The sequence below is a fragment of the Pangasianodon hypophthalmus genome, chromosome 1, assembly GCF_027358585.1.
Source record: "Pangasianodon hypophthalmus isolate fPanHyp1 chromosome 1, fPanHyp1.pri, whole genome shotgun sequence".
Classification (NCBI taxonomy): Eukaryota; Metazoa; Chordata; class Actinopteri; order Siluriformes; family Pangasiidae; genus Pangasianodon; species Pangasianodon hypophthalmus.
Genome location: NC_069710.1, coordinates 7856059 through 7877855, shown reverse-complemented (window position 1 = coordinate 7877855; position 21797 = coordinate 7856059). Strand labels below are relative to the sequence as shown.

The 21797-nt window shown below is 37.4% G+C and overlaps 1 protein-coding gene across 2 annotated transcripts in view; it reads left to right on the top strand.

Moving 5' to 3' along the window:
- itgb1a (integrin, beta 1a) overlaps nt 1–21797 on the top strand; it is a 46337-nt gene that overhangs the window by 19484 nt on the left and 5056 nt on the right. For both annotated transcript variants that reach the window (XM_026913769.3, XM_026913772.3), the window contains exons 2-15: nt 3149–3215; nt 3588–3673; nt 6542–6761; nt 6902–7072; nt 9612–9850; nt 10532–10687; nt 10770–10865; nt 12036–12125; nt 12229–12369; nt 14029–14231; nt 16036–16274; nt 16375–16597; nt 18878–19104; nt 19747–19913. In XM_026913769.3, the coding sequence (XP_026769570.1) occupies nt 3149–3215; nt 3588–3673; nt 6542–6761; nt 6902–7072; nt 9612–9850; nt 10532–10687; nt 10770–10865; nt 12036–12125; nt 12229–12369; nt 14029–14231; nt 16036–16274; nt 16375–16597; nt 18878–19104; nt 19747–19913 (2325 nt within the window). The remainder of the gene's footprint in view (nt 1–3148; nt 3216–3587; nt 3674–6541; nt 6762–6901; nt 7073–9611; nt 9851–10531; nt 10688–10769; nt 10866–12035; nt 12126–12228; nt 12370–14028; nt 14232–16035; nt 16275–16374; nt 16598–18877; nt 19105–19746; nt 19914–21797) is intronic.

The following is a 21797-nucleotide window of genomic DNA, read 5'->3' as shown; positions in this document are numbered from 1 at the left end:
TGGATAAAAAGTATTATGTGTTTTGATTTTTCATAGCTAAAAAATTGTAAGCATTGGCAAATTGCTGTGGTGTAACTGGAATAAAACAATTATTGGAAAAGATCAACTTCGGGGTTGTAACGGATAAATTTATAAATTTAAAGTTTGTATCAGGAATTTATATATTTCTGTAAAGCTGCTTTGTTGCATGTCCATTATTAAAAACATTATACAGATAAAACTCTTTGATCGTTTTCTTATAACGAGACCTTTTGGTACTTAATATTGCTATCAGTGACGATTTTCAGATTTTCTTTTTAATCTTTAACATGGTTTCAACTGCAATAGATGGAGAATTATAGCATTTCACCAACATTAGTGGCTCTTGTAAAGAACTGTTTGACAGGAAGCAACATTGTTTATGGTGTGTCAAGTCTGTGAAAGATCAGATGTGAGTTTGAGCCAAATCCCAACTTAGGTTTCTCTGTACCACAGACCGTGTAAATTTTGAAGATGTGTTGAAAATGTAGAGCACTTTTTCCAACATGGAGCTGTCCATTAAAATATGTTGGGGGTGTGCCAACAAACTTTGATTGGTTTGAGTCAGAATGTGTGAAGGTCAGTTGCTGTGATTTCAGCTGCATTTTAAAATTGTGCAGGTTGTTTTGGATTAGCATAAAATCAAATAGGTGAAGCTGAACAATTTGAGTTTTGTAATCCTAATCAAACACAATTGCTGTTTTGCAATGCACATCTTAGGAGTTATGGACCATTTGCTCCACGGCACCCCCGTCAACAACTATTTACACCCCTCTGTAGTTCTCACTGTGTTAAACCACTCTGTAGTAACTCGCATGCCTGTGTAACCTATGGTGCTTCTGTGGCAGCAGCAAAATCCTGCAAAACAGAAACATCTATCCAGATAGCGTAAGTTATCCCAACATCGCATGTTTTTCCCATAGTGACATGTCAGTGCTAAAAAGAGTGAACTATTTCAGGCGAAGGAAAGCGCTCCTAGGAAGGAACTCTTGGCTGGAATGCCATGTAAAAAAGGAAGCAGTGAAATCAGCACTGGTTCCTCTGAAACTCAGAATAGAAAAGCAGTGCTGCTAGGTGAAGGTTTATAACTGTGACTTGTATCCGTTACACTGTATAACTCACCTCTGACCTGGAAGCAGAGTGTCATGTGGTATGTGCTGAAGCTATTTATGATCTGTCCTCATACAGACTACTAGGTTATCTGTGAACAGACACTGACTAATGCGCACTACCGTTTTGTTCAATAAATGTTAGTTTTTTAGTTTTGTAAAAGGTGCGATATTCAGAATTTTCTAAATTTAAGTTTGAAAGCATTTCATTGTTCATTTTGTTTATTGAGTGAGCCTGCAGTGAAAGACATATTGTCATTCTGTTCTTAGCACTGCACATAAATGATTTTGCTAGTTAAAACTTCTTTCTAGTGTCAAATAAGTACTCTGACCTTGATGATGTGAAGAGTCATGGGGGAACCTTGGCTGGAGTTTTGGGTTGAGTCTTGGGTAGTACAGAAATAGACCAATGGGAGTTTATAGGTATGGTCTGTTTAGAACTTCAGTTATTTCATAACTCTGTTTAAAAGTAAAGATGGCATGAGACCACTTTTCTTTTCCAATACTGATACAGAGACTTTCAGTATCGACCAATACTGATCCAATATTGTTTTTACCTTCTAAGCTTTAAAATGAATTATTTTTCATTTTAGTTTAACATGGTCATCTAAAATAACCACAATGCTCAAACACTTGACTACCCAGCAGGACGAAATACATAATAGTCAACATTGCTTATACAGAACTGCAGCTTTTTTACTTAATTTTTATTATATTTTTTAAAGTGTGATTAGACAATTTAAAATAAAAGAACTGTGTAGTATAATATTGTTAAATAGTTAGCTATTTAGCTATGCTTTATATTATAAAACATTATATGCTTACGCTATCTTAAATTGCACTACAAGCAATTCTGGGATATTTCTTGGTAGCTTTATTACAGAATCGCCGATGTATGATTGGCCCGATACTAATACTGGGCACTGAATCAGTGCTATTTCTACTTAACATTACACCATTATACTCGGCTGTCAGTTCAATAAAGATCACTGGAGGCAGTGATGCTTACAGTAATAGCTCACAGAAACATGAAGAAAATATACAGTCTCTCATTTCCTTAGGGAAAAAATCTTGGCATTTAGAAATTTTGCCAAATAGCCTGCAAAGGCATTATTACACTTTGGAATGTTGAAAAATAATAATGCAAACTCTGACTAACAAAACTATAAACCACAGCAAGATTAAGATGAGCAAACTAGATAATAGCATTTCACCTTTAACACTATTCAATTCCTTCCAGTTAGAAATTTGAACATACCTTTTCAAAAAAAAAAAAAAACTCATATTTGGTAGAAAATGAATGAATTGACTAAATGAACTGCAGGAAGTTAGAAAAACAAAGTCTATAAGTGTTTTCAAATTTGAATTAATTAGATATTTGTTTAACCTGGCCGATTTACAGATTTCAATCTCAGAAGATTATTAGAACATTTGTTTTTTATTTATCATTATTAATGTTATCAGTCAAACAAAGATCAGTTATTTGATTGTGTAGTTTAGTCATTTGACATTTTGTCTCTAACATTTTATGTCGTGAAACAATCCACTCATGGTATTATTACAATAATGTGCCTTGAATATTCTGAAAACATGCCTTGCTGAATAAAATGAAGAATATGAGAAATACAAGAATATCAGAAATGCTCACCAGCATTTTCCATCAAGCCATAACCTCACATCCTACATACACTGAACATTAATGTTTCAGTTAAGGATTTGTTTCTGCATTGATATTGTTGCCCTGTGTGTGTGTGTGTGTGTGTGTGTGTGTGTGTGTGTGTGTGTGTGTGTGTGTGTGTGTGTGAAATTAGGTGTATATTTTCGTATCTGTGTATTTAAAGTCTTGAGTTCTTTAGCTATTGTAGTGCCCACTTTTCCCCCTTGGGATCAGTAGAGGTTTTTTTTTTAAATAAAGTCTAGGTCCATCCATCCATCCATTCATTCATTATAATTTAAGGTAAACTGTATGATTTGTACAGCTGCTATATAATTATGTTTTTCTTTTCCTCCACTTGTTTCAGATGGACCTTAAACTACTTTTTATATCAGCATTGTTAGGAGTCATATGCTACAGCAACGCCCAGCCAGGTAACTTTCACACTTAATAATCTTAAATTGAAGTTAATGAAGTCTAGACTGAAGTTATGTAACATACTATCTCATAGTTTAATTGCAACAAGATGATTAAACTGGATTTTATAATGATCACAAACCCTCTCTCTCTCTCTTTCTCTCTGTCTGTAAGAGTGCATGCCTTTAAATGTCATTATCCAGATGAAACTGAAGTATCATAACATAATGGAAACACATCCCGGTCTCTCTCTAGCTCTAACCACTGAGGACCATAGAGTACTGAATGAAAGGGCGTGGGAGAGGCAGTGCTCATTGCCAGAGGATTTTTGTTTTTCCTGCATGACGACAGTTGTTGAAACTCATCCACGCTGCTTTTGTTTTCCACAGAGGGGAACGAGTGCATCAAGGCTAACGCTGAGTCCTGCGGTGACTGCATCCAAGTAGGGGCCAAGTGTGGGTGGTGCACAGATACAGTAAGTATTGCTCACATGTTCTTCTTATCTGACTCCTTCATTTGTCACAGATGTTAGAAAACCGTTAGGGGAAAGAGAAATTCTTGCGTGATAATGCACAAAGCATGTTCATGAGTTATCCATCTCTACATCCTACTTATTCTAGTCAATGAATAAATCAGTGAACATATTGTGACTGGAAAAATGTAGATTTTATAAACAGAAGCTGTCAGTGTCGACTCTTCTTCACAAGCCTGCTCCATTCTTCAGGTCTATAGTGGTTGAACTGAATGTTCCAGCAGCACTTGAGTTTTATGTGGTTTAAGGGCAAAATTGAGAACGCCAAGTACAGCTACTTGTATTCTCCACGTCTGCTACACTTAATGAAAAAAATGTGCTCTGAGCTGCAGGGCCAATACAAGTCACTATACCAGACATAGTGACGAGATTCTGAGCAGAGATACACAGCATGGCTGTTACATGTTTCAAAGCACAGAAGCTAGTAAGATAATGTGAGATAATGTGAGATAATCAATAGTAAGATAATCAGCTATATTTTGTCAAGGTCCTTGTTAGGGGTAAGGTATGGTCATTTTAAATTTATATGTGGATTTCTGTAATGCTGCTTTGTTACAATGTCCACTGTTAAAAGAGCTGTACAAATAAAATCGAAACACTATCAGGTGATTGGAGCATTTACAGCTTCAGGTCTAGAGCTGGTGGAACAGGGGAACTTGAGAAGAGGTATGCACATCTAAGGGGAGTTCCACTCCAGTCATTTCACAAGGTATGTCAACTGGTGCTTATAGGATCATACCAAGTTCATCTTATTATGACCAAAGAGCCTATTTGCCAAGGAGCCAGAGGGGTTCCAGTAGCAGTCCATACAGCGCTTGGGTGGGCTCTTCAAGGAGCAGAAATTAGTACTGCATGCACCAATGCACCAGTGTTTCTTCCTCTCCGCTGCCATCTCAGTCGATCTTCTCTACCGAAATGTTGAAAGGTTATGGCAACCTGATATTCTGCCCTATCACTGTGAGAAACTGGTTGTCTGATCTAGGAAAGATAAAGAGGCTGTGCAGCTTCTTGAGTCCCAAACTCAGCAAGTCAGTGTCAGAGGAGAACAACATTACACCTTCCCTTTTCTTTGGAAACCTGGTACCCTTAAACTCGAAGGCTCCATACAAACTGTTCTTGCCAATCTTAGGAACACTGAAGGAAGACTCAAGAAAGACCCTGAGAAGGCATCAATTTATTCAGAGATTAGAGAGATTATTAAGCTCCTCCGGGCAGGTTATTTAGCCAAGCTCAATCATAAGGAAGAAACCTAGTCAGAGGCCCACCATCTGGTGAACCATAACAAATAAGCCACAATTGGTTTTCAACTGTTTGTTCAGACATCACAGTCTATTGCTAAACGATCAACTCCTGTCAGGTCCTGTACTTGGACCATTGCTCTTAGGCATTCTCCTGAGATTCAGGGAACATTATGTTGCTGTAAGCGCAGACATCTGGGCATGTTCTATCAGGTCTGTCTGCTGCCAGAAGACAGACCCTTCCTTCGTTTCATTTATAGAGAGCTGCAGAGTGAGGACCCTCCAGATGTATATGAGTGGCACGTTCGGTACACCAAGCAGTCCATGTTGTGCCATCTTCGCTCTGCAACATCAGGCAAACAGAGGATCAGTTGCACAGTACGTTAGCAGCAGGGGGATTCGACCTCAGATAGTGGGCTATCAGTTATCCAGCCATGGTAGCTCATATTCCAACTGAAGCACAGTCCTCAGCTTCAGAATAGTGGTTAGTTCAGAACCGTGTTGACCCTATGTAGCCCACCTTAGGTTTCGGGAGGAACTGCGCAACTGACACCCTTTGCTATCAGTATTGGCTCATTGAGCATGTAGCACTGACTATGAGAACAGCCTAGCAGCTGCTGCTGTCTCAATATGATCCATCGGGGTTCATACTACCTTTCACCACCAGAGCTAAGGTGATCATCCAATAGCTGTGGGCTCAGAAGAGAGGCTGGGATGACCCAGATTTACAACCAGACCTCCAAGCTGCCTGGATCAATTGGGAAAGCATCCACAACTGCAGCAGAACAGCACAATTCCCTGCATGTGTTCTGTTACGCTTCTGAACAGTCATATGGAGCAGAAGCTGTACTGTTGAGGTTCAGAGCTTCCCAGAGGAAGTAGCTGCCCTTAAGACACACAAAACTGCACACAAAACACAAAAAATCAGGTTTAAATAATCTAATCTCGATTCAAAGGCTTAGGAGTGCGCTGTCACATCTTGCGAGGATGATACTTCGCTGCTCTTTCACACTGCATTTGACAATGCGAAAATCATACCAAGAATAGTGACCTATCTTTATCAGGTGAGAAAGCGAAAGAGGCTGAGCGAATGTGGCTATTATTTACTGGTTTCGTATGTGTTTTTTATGTATTAATATGACAACTTGCTAACTTAAATGTCAGTGTATTTTGTTTATTCAGTGTCTTTATTGATTTTGGAAAACATGGATGATTCAGTAAAAATCAATACATTATTATTGCTGCATCATCAAATTATTGGTCGAAGACCCAGTGTGTCTTTGTTGCAACTGAAGGCTTTTGGTTTTTTCAGGAAATTATTAATGTGTAGAAATTGTATGCTATCATTTCACTTTTACTTCTCTGTTAAAAGTGTTTACCTATTAAAGGGATAAATAAAGAGGGAACATGTGATTTAGAGTAACGTGCCACAACCAAATTTCCAAGGCAGTCTCTGTGGCATACTTTTAAGAATATCACTGATTGATTTATTAATTGATTCACTGACACATTGATTCTTTGATTCATTCTCTGTGGAGATTACAACTTTTTACTCACGATTCCTGCCTTTCAGGAGTTCCTGAAGCAGGGCGAGCCCACGTCGGCACGCTGTGATGAGCTTGAGTCCTTGAGAAAGAGAGGATGTTCAGTGTCAATGATTGAAAACCCTCAAGGGAGCCTAAAAATCCTCAAGAACAAACCTGTGACCAACCGCAAGAAAGGAGGCGAGAAACTCAAACCCGAGGACATCACCCAGATCCAGCCCCAGAAACTTGCGGTCAGCTTGAGATCCGGTGTGTGTTTCAACTCTAATCCATATTTCATGATATAAATCTGTAATTCTGTGATTAAACCTCATACATATACTATGGGAGAGTATAAATGGTGAATGTTTGTGATGTGGCTGAATAAGAATATGTTTCTCTTTGTGTAGGAGAACCACAAACAATTGATCTAAAGTTTAAAAGAGCAGAGGACTATCCCATTGACCTGTACTACCTTATGGACCTGTCCTACTCCATGAAGGATGATCTGGAAAATGTCAAAAACCTGGGCACCAGCCTGATGCTGGAGATGTCCAAGATCACATCAGACTTCAGAATTGGTCTGTTTTTAAGTTTGAGTCTTGTCGTGTTTAAATAATTTTTTTAAACTACTTTTGGTGAAAATGATTATTGAACCTAAAGTTAGGGTGACATTAAGTTAGATTTTTGTAATATTTGGTGAAAAACTTTTTTTTTTTTTTTTTTTGCATAAGAAAAATATTTTAAAGAAACTCTGTCTGTGTGGTGCCACACTCCAACCAGTCAGCCAAAAGTAAATAAAAGGTCTATTTTTGTTTGCATTTTCTTGGCAGGTGAGACAAGTAAATGATAAGCATTTCTGTTTTACTATTTCCACCCATCAGTGAAAAGATATCACGCTTGGGTCAGAGTACAGGCAGACAATTTCATCAAAAACAAAACCTCATTTATATCCAAAAGCAGGACACAAGACCAGACCAGAAAATATCAGAAAAACATTTGGAGAACTATGAGACAATTGAAACCTAGGTGATTCCAGGAAAACCAGGAGAAAAAAAACATAAGAGCTTCAGTATGAAACATGCAAAAGATTTTATGAAACAAGCGAACAGGACTATGATGAGGAACTAATGTGAACAGTATACAGGGGAGAGTTCAGAGTAAAGCTAGAGCAGCAGGAAAACAGAAAGCAGAGAGGAGGCTCTTGTGACATTTAATACATTTTCTTGCTTCTGTTTTTTTTTTTTTTTAAATTATAGCAAAGAGGCTTTGAATGGGAAAATGAGTATTGATCTTGTAATTAAAAGGCATCTAAGTACATTATGGGTGTTATGGTCTGTGATATGTAGTCTCTAAACGTTAGCATATAATACAAATGTATAGGCTTGTATTTACTAAGAAAAACACTGATTATAGCCATTTTAGTGACCATTTGTTCTGGTGACCAGTTTAGCAGATCTACTAACAACATGCAAGTGAATAAACACAGAGGCATCTTACCTAATGAACACATGCTGAGTGCTGAATAAACATGATCTGTGTAGGTCTTCCTGTCAGCAAGCATTCAAATCTGGGGTATTTCACTAAACTTTTGTTACTAGAGGTGTTTCACAAATAAGCTAACTGTAATGTAATATCTGATTGAAAACCTGGACATGTTGTCTCACTAACCATGATTTAATAATAAATTAATGCTTTGACCATGATTAGCCATAAACCTGCTTACCACCTTAAGACTTAAAACTATGTATTATTCATTATACAACAGTTAGTTCCGGTCCACTAATTTGATTGGTTGAGCAGCGTTCCAAGAGTGCCTACATTCCCTATAACCGCTCTGTGTGATGTTTCACTGTGTGTATCATGCCAGTCATCTGTGTTTGCCATGTAAAATTCCACTTCTTGGTTCAAAACATTCGCTATAGTAGGGTTAGTGATGTCATCAGCAGACATGGCATATGATATTTTTCAGGACTATAACTTTTGTCTTAAATGTGACAGCTTGTCAGATGAAGATGAAAAGGAAGAAGGGACGACAGTTTTACTGGAAGCACCTTTAATGGGAATGTAAAAATCATTGTGAGCCAACTAGCCAGCTAGGCGATGTGAGTGAGTGTGGCTTCTTTGGGATCTATTTCTGCTAGTGGAGCAAAAATAAACAGAACATTTGGCCATATTGTGTCCAAAATGTCAGTTACAGGATATTAATTTCTGTTGTATAAAACCAAAATCTGCAGTGAATCATGGCTGATGCTGATATTCAGTATAACTGCACTCTTGTTTGTTTGATATTGCTTAAGTATAACAGTGAAACTAATATGAAATGTTTTATAGTTATGAGAGTGAGGAATGTGAATCTGGATCCATGGGATCATGGGAGTTTAGATGGTTAATTACTGTAAGCCTGGATTACTACCTGGAAGACTTCCCTAAGTGTATTAATTAGGCAGAAGTGCAAAAAGAAAAAAAAAAAAAAGAGATCACTCGTTTTATCTTATTTTGGGCACTAAAATCCCTTGTACTTGTTTAGAAAATCACTTGGTTAGTGTATACTGTACTTGCACCTGTTTAAATGTCATTTAGAAGGTATTTTAGAGTTTTTTTTTTTTTTAGGTTTTATTACAGTTTACCCATTATTTGCTATTAAATAGAGAAAAAATTAATTAAGTGTTTTATCAAATACCCAAATCTTTGTATTTAGGGTCATCTTTATCGTCCACTCTCAGATTCTAATGAGACTATCACTGAGAGCATTATTAATGAGAAGTGCTCTTGACTGGTGAAGCAGGTCCTGTAAGTTACTGTAAGCTTAAATTTGTCTTAGACGGTGTTGATATCAACTCTAAGATAAATGAAAGTTGTGTGCTACAAGTGCCTATAGCGATCCAAGTCTGCCTTTTCACTTAGATAAAATAAAAATAAAATACATTTTTTATTTCAATAAAATAAAAAGTCACAATGTTCACATTGACAGATTTAATCCTGGAGTATTTAACCTGAACCTGAATACCTGAGTATTTCTTACATTTTAACAAAAATGTACAGCGTTTTTAAAAATGTTTGACAGTGTATGTGTGTGCTAAATGTTTCATGATGGGTATTTCTGCATTTCTTTGTCAGGTTTTGGCTCGTTTGTGGAGAAGACGGTTATGCCCTACATCAGCACCACCCCTGCTAAGCTCCTGAACCCCTGCACCGGGGACCAGAACTGCACAAGTCCCTTCAGCTACAAGAATGTGCTGAAACTCACCAGTAATGGCGAGCAGTTCAACACGCTGGTGGGCCAGCAGCAGATCTCAGGCAATCTGGACTCTCCAGAGGGAGGGTTTGATGCCATAATGCAAGTCGCTGTGTGTGGGGTGAGTTTGGAGAGCTTTAAAATTTCTTTAGATTTAATTAGATTTTTTTTTCTAAAATTTTACACTGCCAGTCAAAAGTCTTATTAACATTTTTGGATAAACTTCAAAAAATTAGTTCAAGTGAAATGCTCTAGAATTAGAAAAATCTAAATAAGAAATAGGTACAAGTGAACTGAGAAATATTTGTGACTATTTATTTAGTTGATTAAAGATAGATCTTAACTGGATCACTTTGATTAGGCACTTGTAGCCAGAAATACAAAGATTTAGTTATTTGATAGAATGCTTATTATTTTTCTTTTTTGATAGAATGCTTATTATTATTATTTAACTACCAAAAGTGGGTAAACTTCAAATACAATTGAAGAAACCTCCATGTATTCAGAAGTTTTTAATGTGCAGTGTATATTTGATGAATGAATAGGGAATCTATTTGTTCTTCAACATGATGAGAAACAATGATAAAGAGAGAGACCAATTATAGTTGGTTTGAGGAGAGGAAAATGTATTTGATTATTGTATGAATACGTTTAATAGAATGGTTTGTTGGTTTTGAAAGAGTTCTCTGTAAGAGTCTTGAATAGTGTTGAATAGAACATTTGTGCAGTGATCAAGTTTTTGTCTGTTGGATGCATGTATATATTTTCACTACATTTGTTTCTTTCTTTCTTTCTTTCTCAGGAGCACATTGGCTGGAGAAATGTCACTCGTTTGCTGGTGTTTTCTACGGATGCAGGTTTCCACTTTGCTGGAGATGGAAAGCTAGGTGGAATTGTGCTTCCTAATGATGGCAAATGTCACCTGGAAAACAACATGTACACCATGAGCCACCATTATGTATGTACTGTGTGAATCACTCATTGCTTGGTGATATTCAGATAATTGGGTATTTGTTCATTGATTTATTGGTTTATTGCAGGATTACCCTTCGATAGCACATCTGGTGCAGAAACTGAGTGAAAACAACATCCAGACCATCTTCGCTGTCACAGAGGAATTTCAGCCTGTTTATAAAGTAGGCTTCCTTCAGTCACTAAACACTGTGTGTGTGCATGTATGTGCTTTGCATTATATTTGATGTTAGTTTATTTTACACTTTTTTTTTTTCCTCACTTGAAATCATTACTGTGTTCGGCAAAGTCCCATCTTTTTGAAGTTTATAAATGCATGCTTATGACATCTGCGTTCTAATGTTCTATTGACTTTCTCCCTTGCTTTTGTTTATGGAATTTACCAAAATTTTGATTAATAGATAGTGGTACTGTATTTTACATTAAGGTTTCCTTCAGTGGCATTATTTAACACATTAGTTAATATTAACAAAGATTGTACTTCAGCATTAATACACAGTAGGTAACATTAACAACATAAGTCAAACTCATGTTAATGTATTAATATATGTAAACTTGTAGTAATTGTTTTTTTTCATCATAAACAAAATGCCAATTAATCAACACCATCATAAGCCTAGGTTTATCCCATCAGTGAGTAAAATTAAGCCTACGATGACCAAAAATATAAACCAAAACTTTGATTCTGGTGTTAAGTAATTAATCAGAACTGAGGCTGAAAAGTTCCAGTGTTTACACCTGGAGTTGAGTAAGTTAAGAATATGCTATGATTTAATTTCTGCTAATTTGCTTTATTTTGGTCTTTATTTTTAGTCATGGATTGGATAAACATTTTTATCCAATGTTTTAGGTGTATTTTATTTTCAATTATACAAACTCTAATTAATACGTTACTTATATTGTTAATTGTTACTGTTAACATGGTGTATTAATGCTAAAGTTTTTAGTTTTTATGCACACTAATGCAGTAAATGTTCAATAAGAAAAGCTTAATGTAATGTATTAGCAAAAACTCATTAATAATGTGCATAGCAGATAATTGTCTGTAGTGAGACCTGAATTCTCACTGAGAATTGTCAGCTGAGTCTCGAGCAATGTGAGTCCGCCTCGCTCGGTATTTTGGATAGCCGTAACTCTGAAAATAGTTTCCACCTCAAGACCTGGCTTTTTCCGTGCTCTGAAATCACCATTTAGAATTCCTGCCTGGAACGTGAACGTGTCGTTTATAATACAGGCTCCTTTTTTGTCTGTCCTAGACTGCAGTGTTTTATATCTGTCTCCATCCTGTGGTTCACTCCCCAACACATTTTTCAGGTTTTTTTTGTCTTCCACAGGAATTGAAAAACCTCATTCCAAAGTCTGCTGTGGGAACATTGTCTGCAAACTCCAGCAACGTGATCAACCTTATTATTGATGCGTACAATGTAAGTATATCGGCTTACTCATTCTGAACTGTTTCTTTATTCACCTGTAAAGCACTCAGTGACCTTTTCTTTTTATGTCTTTATGTTTCGTCTTACCCCGTAGTCTCTGTCTTCAGAGGTGATTCTAGAGAACAGCAAACTGCCTGAAGGAGTCACCATCACATATCAGTCCCGCTGCAAGAATGGAGTAGTGAGTGTTGGAGAGGAGGGGCGCAAATGCTCCAACATCTCAATTGGAGATGAGGTAAGAATAGAAAAGCTTCTGCAGGGCGTTGATGAATAAATCAGTGCTAGAGGATCCACATTTTTTTGTTCTACTTTTGTTTAGCTCCTGGCATCTGTAGTTATCTTATTATGTAGCTCGTGGGTTTGGTTATGTAACTGAGGTTGAAAACAGTCAATAAAGTTTTTAGAATTTTGAAATATTTAAAACAAAGAAATAAATATGAATTATCTTGTATATTAAAATGTTAGCTAATTTGTGATATTGACCATGTTAGCTGCAGATTTTCTAAAGGTCAGATTTTCCTCATGCCTAATCTCTTCTATCAAAGCATGTGCTCAGATGACACTCCAATGGATTTAATCTAAAATGGATCATAAGTTTTTGTACAAACTTGTGGAGTCCATGCCAGCTCGAGTGCACAGTGTCATTAAAACACAAAGGGGACATACCAAATACTAAGAAACTCTGTTTCTCCCCAGTGTACTTTTGACATCTTAACTGTAAGAAAACATAAATACACCGATCAGCCATACCATTAAAATCACTGACAGGTGAAGTGAATAACATTGCTTATCTTAAAGAACCGCCAATGCACTGTCCACCGCCGAAAGTGCCTACAATGGGCACGTGAGCATCAGAACTGGACCATGGAGCAATGGAAGAAGGTGGCCTGTTCTGATGAATCATGTTTTCTATTACATCATGGTAATAGAGTTCAGCTGTGTGCGTGTACATCACTTACCTGGGGAAGAGATGGCACCAGGATAAACTATGGGAAGAAGGCAAGCTGGCGGAGGCAGTGTGATGCTCTGGGCAATGTTCTGCTGGGAAACCTTGGGTCCTGGCATTCATGTGGATGTTACTTTGATACATACCACCTACCTAAACATTGTTGCAGACCAAGTACACCTCTTCATGACAACATACCACCTACCTAATGGCAGTGGCCTTTTTCAGTAGGATAATGTGCCCTGCCACACTGCAAAATTTGTTCAGGAAAGGTCTGAGGAGTATGACAAAGAGTTCAAGGTCTTGACTTGGCCCCCAAATTCCCCAAATTCCCCAGATCCCCGATCGAGCATCTGTGGGATGTGCTTTATAAAGGAGGCCCTACCTTGCAACTTAAAGGACTTCAAGGATCTGCTGCTAACGTCTTGGTGCCAGATTCTACAGCACACCTTCAGAGGTCTTGTGGAGTCCATGCCTCAATGGGTCAGAGCTGTTTTGGCAGCACAAGGGGGATCTACACAATATTAGGCAGGTGGCTTTTAATGTTATGGCTGAATGGTGTATATTTCAGCAAAATGGTATAGAGATGTTTTTGATAACTTTCTAAACTTTTCTCAGCAGTTTTCAAAGATCAGACTAGTTTAACAAACATGGTGGTAAAATGGTCAGTCTGATTAAATGCATTTTTTTTTCTAAGCTAACTAAGTTCGCTTTCCCCACATAGTGAATGTTATTGTTTGATTAGGTCGTTGAATACGTGTAATACCGAAATGGACATATGTCTAAGAGATTCAGTTTGTAAACAATACTGAACCTTTAGTGTATAGTATAGTATAAAGATCATCTTGTGTTCGTCTGTGTTTAGTGGTATTTTTTATAAATTATAATTCTTAACTAAAAGATAAAAGTTATTTATTGTCATTGAATTTCTATCTTTTTGGATGACAGGTCTCCTTCAGCATAAACATCACCGTTAATGGCTGCCCCAAACAAGGCAAACCTCAGATCCTAAAGATCAGACCTCTGGGATTCACTGAGGAAGTGGAGATCAAACTGAGCTTTATCTGTGACTGTGAGTGCCAGAAGAAAGGCATTGTGAGCAGTGACCTCTGCCATAACGGCAACGGCACCTTTGAATGTGGCGCTTGCAGGTAATGATCTGTCAATGCACAAATAATTTACATATAAAGCTGAATATATTCATAGAGAAATGTTTTTGCTTCTATATTTGGAGAAAGGTTTTATTATTCAGTCTGTCTTTTTGCTCAGAATGTGCTTTCTGATCATTTCATTGTTATGCCACTTTAAATATATTTTAAATATATTTATATTTAAATACAAATATATTTTTTTATTTTGCTGCTATTTTGTTAGTCTATAAGGAGTTAAAGCAACACTCAGGAAAGGTGAAAATCTGTACCTAGTGCATTTTTTCAACTCAGCTGGGACAAGTATCTACCTGATCACAGACAAAACCACTGATTTTATCTACTTGACACCACAAATATACACTCACTGCCCACTTTATTATGAACATCTGTACACCTGCACATTCATGCAGTTATCTAAAAAGCCAGTCATGTGGCAGCAGCACCATGTTAAAAATCATGCAGAACCAGGTCAAGAGCCTCAGTTAGTGTTCACATCAAACATCAGAATGAAGAAGAAGTGTGATCTCTGTGACTTTGATCATGGCATGGATGTTGGTACCACATGGGCTGGTTTGAGTATTTCTATAACTGCTGATCTCTGTTATCAGGTGTTTCCACCCGCAGAACTGTTGCTCACTCAGTGTTTTTTGTTTTTCGCACCATTCTGTGTAAACTCTAGAGACAGTTGTGTGTGAAAAGCCCAGGAGATCAAAAGTTTCTAAACACTCAAAGCAGCCCATCTGGCACCAGCAACCATGCCATGGTTAAAGTCAGAGGGATCACACTTTGTCTTCATTCTGATATTTGATGTGAACGTTAACTGAAGCACTTGACCTATATCTGCATGATTTTATGCATTGTGCTAGGTAATGAGCAAGTGTAAAAGTGTCCCTGTAAAAGTGACTGGTGAGTGTATTTGCATTCTCTACCGTGTTTAGCAGATCATTACACAGTGCAAGTAACGGCAGATCAAGAGAAGTTAGACACTTTGTGATGATCTAATGCTAGCTAAAGAGTAAAAAGGAAAAAAACTGAAGAAAACTATCTATAATCATGTTCCAACTGCTGTCCCTAGTCTTTAAACATTTTGTATGCAAATAATTTAGATTTGGGTATTATTAAATTAAATATTCAATCAGCATATTCCTGCTCAGATCTTTTAAGTGGTTTACACTAATATGTAAACCACTTAAACGAAGACTTGCTTGAAGTGATGTGCAGAATGCTTCTTACTTTATTGAGCTTACTACTAGTGAATTTGCTGTTTTATCAGAGTAAGCTACTGTTACTTCAGTGACTCCAGGGTAATAAGTTAAGTTGGTATTGCTGATTAACTGATTAACTGTCAGTTTACTGTTCTGATACTTCAGAGGTTTAGTCAGAGCTGCTGTTATAGAAAATTAATCAACATCTTCTGATGAGATTTGAGAATTCTGCAGCACTATGGTAAAATCAATGTTAATTACTATGTGATGTCTGTTTTTGAATACTGATGACAGTCAATTGTGTGCCATCTTGTGGTGAAAATGCACTAGATAGATAGATCGATAGATAGATCGATAGATAGATCGATCGATTGTTCACTGAGGGAAACTGTTCATAAGTGTCTAGAAGTTATAAGCGACAAGCAGAGAAAAGCACTTTAGAACAATTTATATATACACATAACAAGTAAACATCCTTGGAGATGTCTTTTATAGACAATCAGGAATAAACCAAAAAATGCCTGATTATAATATAGCACCACTGAATGCAGTAACCTACAAGCATCTGCTCAATGTTAAAATTCTCTACCTGTGCCTAGGTGCAATAAAGATCGTATTGGCCGAGAGTGTGAGTGCTGGAAAGATGAGGTGTCCAGCGAGGACCTGGAAAAGACCTGCCGCAAGGACAACGGCACCGATCTCTGCAGCAACAACGGCGAGTGTGTGTGTGGCAAGTGCGAGTGTAAGAAGAGGGACAACCCTGAGGAGTACTACAGCGGCGAGTATTGCGAGTGTGACAACTTCAACTGCGACCGCTCCAACAACAAGCTCTGTGGAGGTAATAAATGCTCTCCACTGAACTGTACCACTGAAAACACTGAAGATTTACCATCACTGTATGTATTAATCTGTTAATGTCTGTCCCTGTCTTGTGCTAGGCCACGGCCGCTGTGAATGCCGAGTATGCATTTGTGATGCTAACTACACAGGAAGTGCATGTGACTGCTCCTTGGATACATCAACATGTCTGGCCTCCAATAATCAGATCTGTAATGGCAGAGGCATCTGTGAATGTGGAACCTGTAGGTGCACTGATCCTAAATTCCAGGGACCCACGTGTGAGATCTGCCCCACCTGCCCTGGAGTCTGCACTGAACACAAGTAAGTGTATGAAACCTCCATCAAGCTCTCAAGAGCTGTAATCCAACAGATTTAACAGGGAGGTTTTCGGATAGAAATCCTTTTACCCGAAGCAGTTTATTTGCTTTGTATTGCGAAGGAGAAAAAAAATCCAAGCATAGATCAGTTAAAGAGTCTGACCGATAAAAGATCTGACATTGATACAAATGCTACAAGATTCATTTTTTTTAAACAATTAAACAGATACAAGTTGAGATAGTTCTAGGATGATGTAAATAATGTATCACATATTCATCTGATGCAGAATTAAATTTTCACCACGGATGGCCAGCAGCCACTTCATTTCAACAATGCTCCATTTCTCCATTTCTTCTTAGTTGATTTTAGGCTTCTCCTTCAGTGATTGCTTCCTTCCTTTGCTTATAATCCATATAATTTTGCTTGAAATGTTCGGATTTGCTATAATTGGTCTTGACGATGATTTATTTTTTTCGATTCGAGTCTATTAATGCAGAGAAATATGATTTTGGTGACTGTTTCAAGAAAAAGTTTTAGGGCTGAGTGCATAAAGTTTTTTTTCCCTCTGGGTCATCTGTGGTGTCTTCCTCTATTCCACAAAAGATTATGCTTTTCTCATGCTTCAGCATTGAATGTCTAGTACGATTTCTTTTGGTTCTTATTTTCTTTGATGAATGTGTCCGTTCTGCCGGTAAGAGTTTGTATGGTGGTGTATTGTATTGTATTTTCATTTCTTATGGTGATGATTTCTGCTTGGCTTCTCAATTCTTGTATTTCTTTGTGCATGGATTCGAGTAGGTTTAGTTCGCTGTTTCCTGGGTTGTCAGTGGTTAGTCTTTTTTTGCATTTCCTGGGGTTGGCTTGTTTTTCAGGTTGTGTATTCCACAAAGCATTTATCCACAAACTGTTCTGAAGACTGAAGTTTAAGTAGCAGGGCAACACCATGTAGAGTCTCACCACTCACCACTTCCGTTCACACGCTACCTGTGCTGACAAAGTTAATTCCTCTTATCACTTACAGTATACCAACTGTAAACAAACATATTCTCACCAATCTCTCTCTCTCTCTCTCTCTCTCTCTCTCTGTCAAAGTTAAAATGACAAAAAAGCTTGTCATGTTACCGAATAACTGGAAATCAGAAAGTCCTCTGTCTTGAAGACTTTGACTTACTGACAGTCAAAAAAGTGCTAACACTCGAGACTCCTTCCATAGATGTTAAACAAGCGTCGCATTACAGAAAACTTCACCTACTGTACATTTCATATCAACAGTTGTACATTTTTCTTTGTGAAATAACATAATTTTTTTTTTACTCCATCTATAATTAGTCCCTGTGAATGAGATAAATACATAGAAATGTAACTGAATTAGGCAAGCACATTTATATAAAGCATTTATATTACATCTGGCACTATATGGAAATATGGAAAATTAATCCACACCTTCAGATTCAAGAATTCAACAATGCTGTGGTATAGGATATATATATATATATAGAGCACTAACCACAGACTCCATACTCATTCCTGTATACAAGTTGATCGATTACATGCTCCTGGTGGAGGAAGTTATGCATCTTTGAGATAAAAGAGAGTGTGAGCTTGACAGATCAGATCAGTGGCAGCAGTGTTACAGTTGCTGTAGCAGTGTATGGTGGTGAAGCAGGAACTCAGTTTGCAGACGAAGTTCTCTTCTGTGGGTGAGTACTTGCTGATAGAATAAAGTCAAAATAAAGTAATCATGCTGATTGGATTAGCCCTTCTGTTAATCTGGAAATTGCTCATGATCATTTATGACCGACGTGACTTTGCCAAGTTTGAGAAAGAGAAAATTAATACCAAATGTGATATGGTACAAAAACGCTTTTTGTTTTCATCTCAGATTTTATAGGGTATAACTGATTACTTCTGAGATCAGTCATTGTTTTAGACTATTGGTATTCAATCCTACTCTTAAAACACTACTGTTCCTTGCTCTAATAAGGCTTGTTACATTAGCTAAATGTATTGTTCCTCTAGATAGAAAGATAGCAGGTGGCAGAAATGATGGTCCTCCCCATGGTTGTTGGCAGCTTAGTCTCTGTGATAGGGTGTGGAGCCTGGGGATCCCCAAGAGGATCTGGAATCTGTGGCAGAGGACAGACATAGAGTTTGGTGTGACCTTCTCAGCCTGTTGCCACGACAACCCCTGACCAGGAAAAGTGAAAGGAAAATGATTAAATGAATGAATGAATGAATGAAAGTTAATCACAGGCAGATGTATAACAGCTTGTTTTTTCACAGGGCATGTGTGCAATGCCGAGCCTTTGGTACAGGAGAAAAGGAAGACACTTGTGAGAGAGACTGCAACTACTTCACTCTGATTAAAGTGAAAGATACAGATGACTTGCCTCAGCCTGTACAAGCCTTCCCACTCATGCACTGCAAGGAGAGAGACGCTAACGACTGCTGGTTCTACTACACCTACTCTGTCACTAACCACACCGAGGTCCATGTCGTCGAAACTTTAGGTAAATTTTGAAAATGTTGCCAAGCTTTACACAACAAACAAAAGTATGTTACAAATTTCTCAGCCACAGATTTCCTATATACTCCATAGGGCACCTCAGAAGTGTACACTGCCAGTCAAAGGTTTTTGAGCATCCTGTATTAATATTTTGGTTCAAGTTAATACTCCAAGTAATAGGTATAAATGAACAGAGAAATATAGCTCTATCTGGAAAAAGCTGACAAGGCTGACGTATGTTGTAGCACACATCATATCTTTGTCTTACACTTGATACTAGTATCTAATAATAATGTCTAATATCGACTGTAAGACAAATCTTGGCTTACAGTAACTTACAGTCTTACAGTAACTATGTCACCACTTGCCTTTAATAAAGTGCATTACAATCTGAGAGGGGATGATCAAGACATCCTTAAATACAAACCTTTAATTATTATATAGAGCGCTTGTTTAGATTTAATTGCCAACACTGGGTAATAAAATGTAAAAAGAAGTCTACATGATCAAACTGGCCGTTTATATTAAAGGGAAATCAATTAGCAAATGTATTGTGTAATTTTGGTATGTTTACTAGAACTGAAATGTGTCGGAGAAGTAGAAATTTGCTGCATCATTTTCATAATCATAATCCTTTGTTTCCCAGAATGCCCAGCTGCTCCTGATATCATCCCCATTGTGGCTGGAGTGGTTGCAGGAATCGTGCTGATTGGATTAGCCCTTCTGTTAATCTGGAAATTGCTCATGATCATTCATGACCGCCGCGAGTTTGCCAAGTTTGAGAAAGAGAAAATTAATGCCAAATGGGATATGGTAAGAAAAACGCCTCTGCTTTTTGTTTTCATCTCAGATTTTATAGGGTATAACTGATTACTTCTGAGATCAGTCATTGTTTTAGACTATTGGTATTCAATCCTAGTCTTAAAACACTACAGTTCCTTGCTCTGATAAGGCTTGTTACATTAGCTAAATGTATTGTTCCTCTAGATAGAAAGATAGCAGGACTAAGATTGTGTCTAAAACCTGTTTTCTTTTCCCTATCTCATGTCTCAACCCATTCTTATGTCTTTAGTTCATGGTAAAGTTATTCAAAGGCCAGCTGGCTTTGAATATATTTTTGGGTTAATACTTCTAGCAGCTGGAAAACAGAACAGACCCATTTTGGATTTGGAGAGTTTGGTTCTCCGAGGTGTGGTCTGTTTGGAATAGATTTACAAGGCTCGGTTACTCAGTGCTGCCCTCTGCAGGTCAGAAATAAAAAACAGTCTCATTTTTTAGTCTTAGACTAAAAAAAACAATGTCGTTTCTGTATTTAGACTACGAAAAAGATTAAAAAAAAAATCAACACTTCATGTTTGGATATGCCTCCACCAATACTTTTAAACTTTCAGATACTATCATTATTTTACAGATTACCAGTCACACTTTCAAACAAAAGTCCATTTTTTATTGAGTGTAGGCAGTGCAAATGTAGGAGCTTTGATGAATCACGCTGCCTCTCTAACGTACGAGTGTGTGTGAGTGACATGGGCAGGGCCGTAAAGGTTCATGAGGCTCTTATTATGGCAACGCAAAGGCCGTGGTGTCAGTTACAGTTCAGCCACTTTGTCTGTCAGGGCCTGTGATTAAAATACTTCAAAGGCTGTGTGTGGCTTGTGATGAAGGTTGGGACAGTTATATTGAGTGCTCTGGTTTCCATCGTGTTTTTTCCAGGGACGCTTTTGTAGTTGTTTCTATTTGTTGATGTATTTTCTTTTTTTAAGCCAAGAATAAGTTTTATTCTTATCTTGCCTTTAAACTCTCAGATATCATCACACTTTCCTAGGTCTGTAGATGCTTTATAAATTCAGATTAAAAATTGAAAGTAGTAATTAAAGTACTTGTTTGACTTGTCCTATTCATAGTATCTCTTTTATCTTGTTAATTATATATTTTATGATTTGTAGCATAGCCAATAGATTCATAGCTAAATATAGTAATAAGTGTAGATCTCTTTAATCACACATGGTCTTAGAAATACTTTGTTTCATCTTCTATATGTAAAGCATTACGAGATTTTGGACTGTGCTATATAAACTTTAAAACTGAGATTACTGAAGCAGTAATTTGACTCGACAAATCAACAGATTAGCCATCAACATACATAAAACATTTAACCCATATAACTCACACTCATTGCATACTTAAAACATCATATGGTTGAATCTGTTTGTTCAAGTAAGACATATTCCAGGATTAACCTTCCTTCTAACCAATCACTGCCCTCTGATGTCATCAGTGTGTCTCCTATTCCTGTATCCTACTTCTCTGACTCCTGATCCATTTGCATTCCCACCTGAGCGCACTTGTCGAAAGGCATGTAATGTAGCTCTGCATTTCAGTTCATATTAAATTAATTGTTCATTTGTTGAAAATATGGAAACATTGATCATATTTAGCTAAACTACAACTGAAGCTTGCTAACACTAGGTCAGCTAGGCAATGCATTAGGCTTGATAGCTTCTCATACAAAGTGCTAAAAGCCCTCATGTAAAGGAATGTTATATATATATATAAATCATGGACATTTTGAGAGTTGGTATCTGATTACAAACTGAATTATGTATGCTTATTTCCATTTTTGCAACAGTAATTAACTATTCAATAACTGGATCACTGTGTGAGGACATCACACCCAGCTAGCGAGGTTTTAGACAT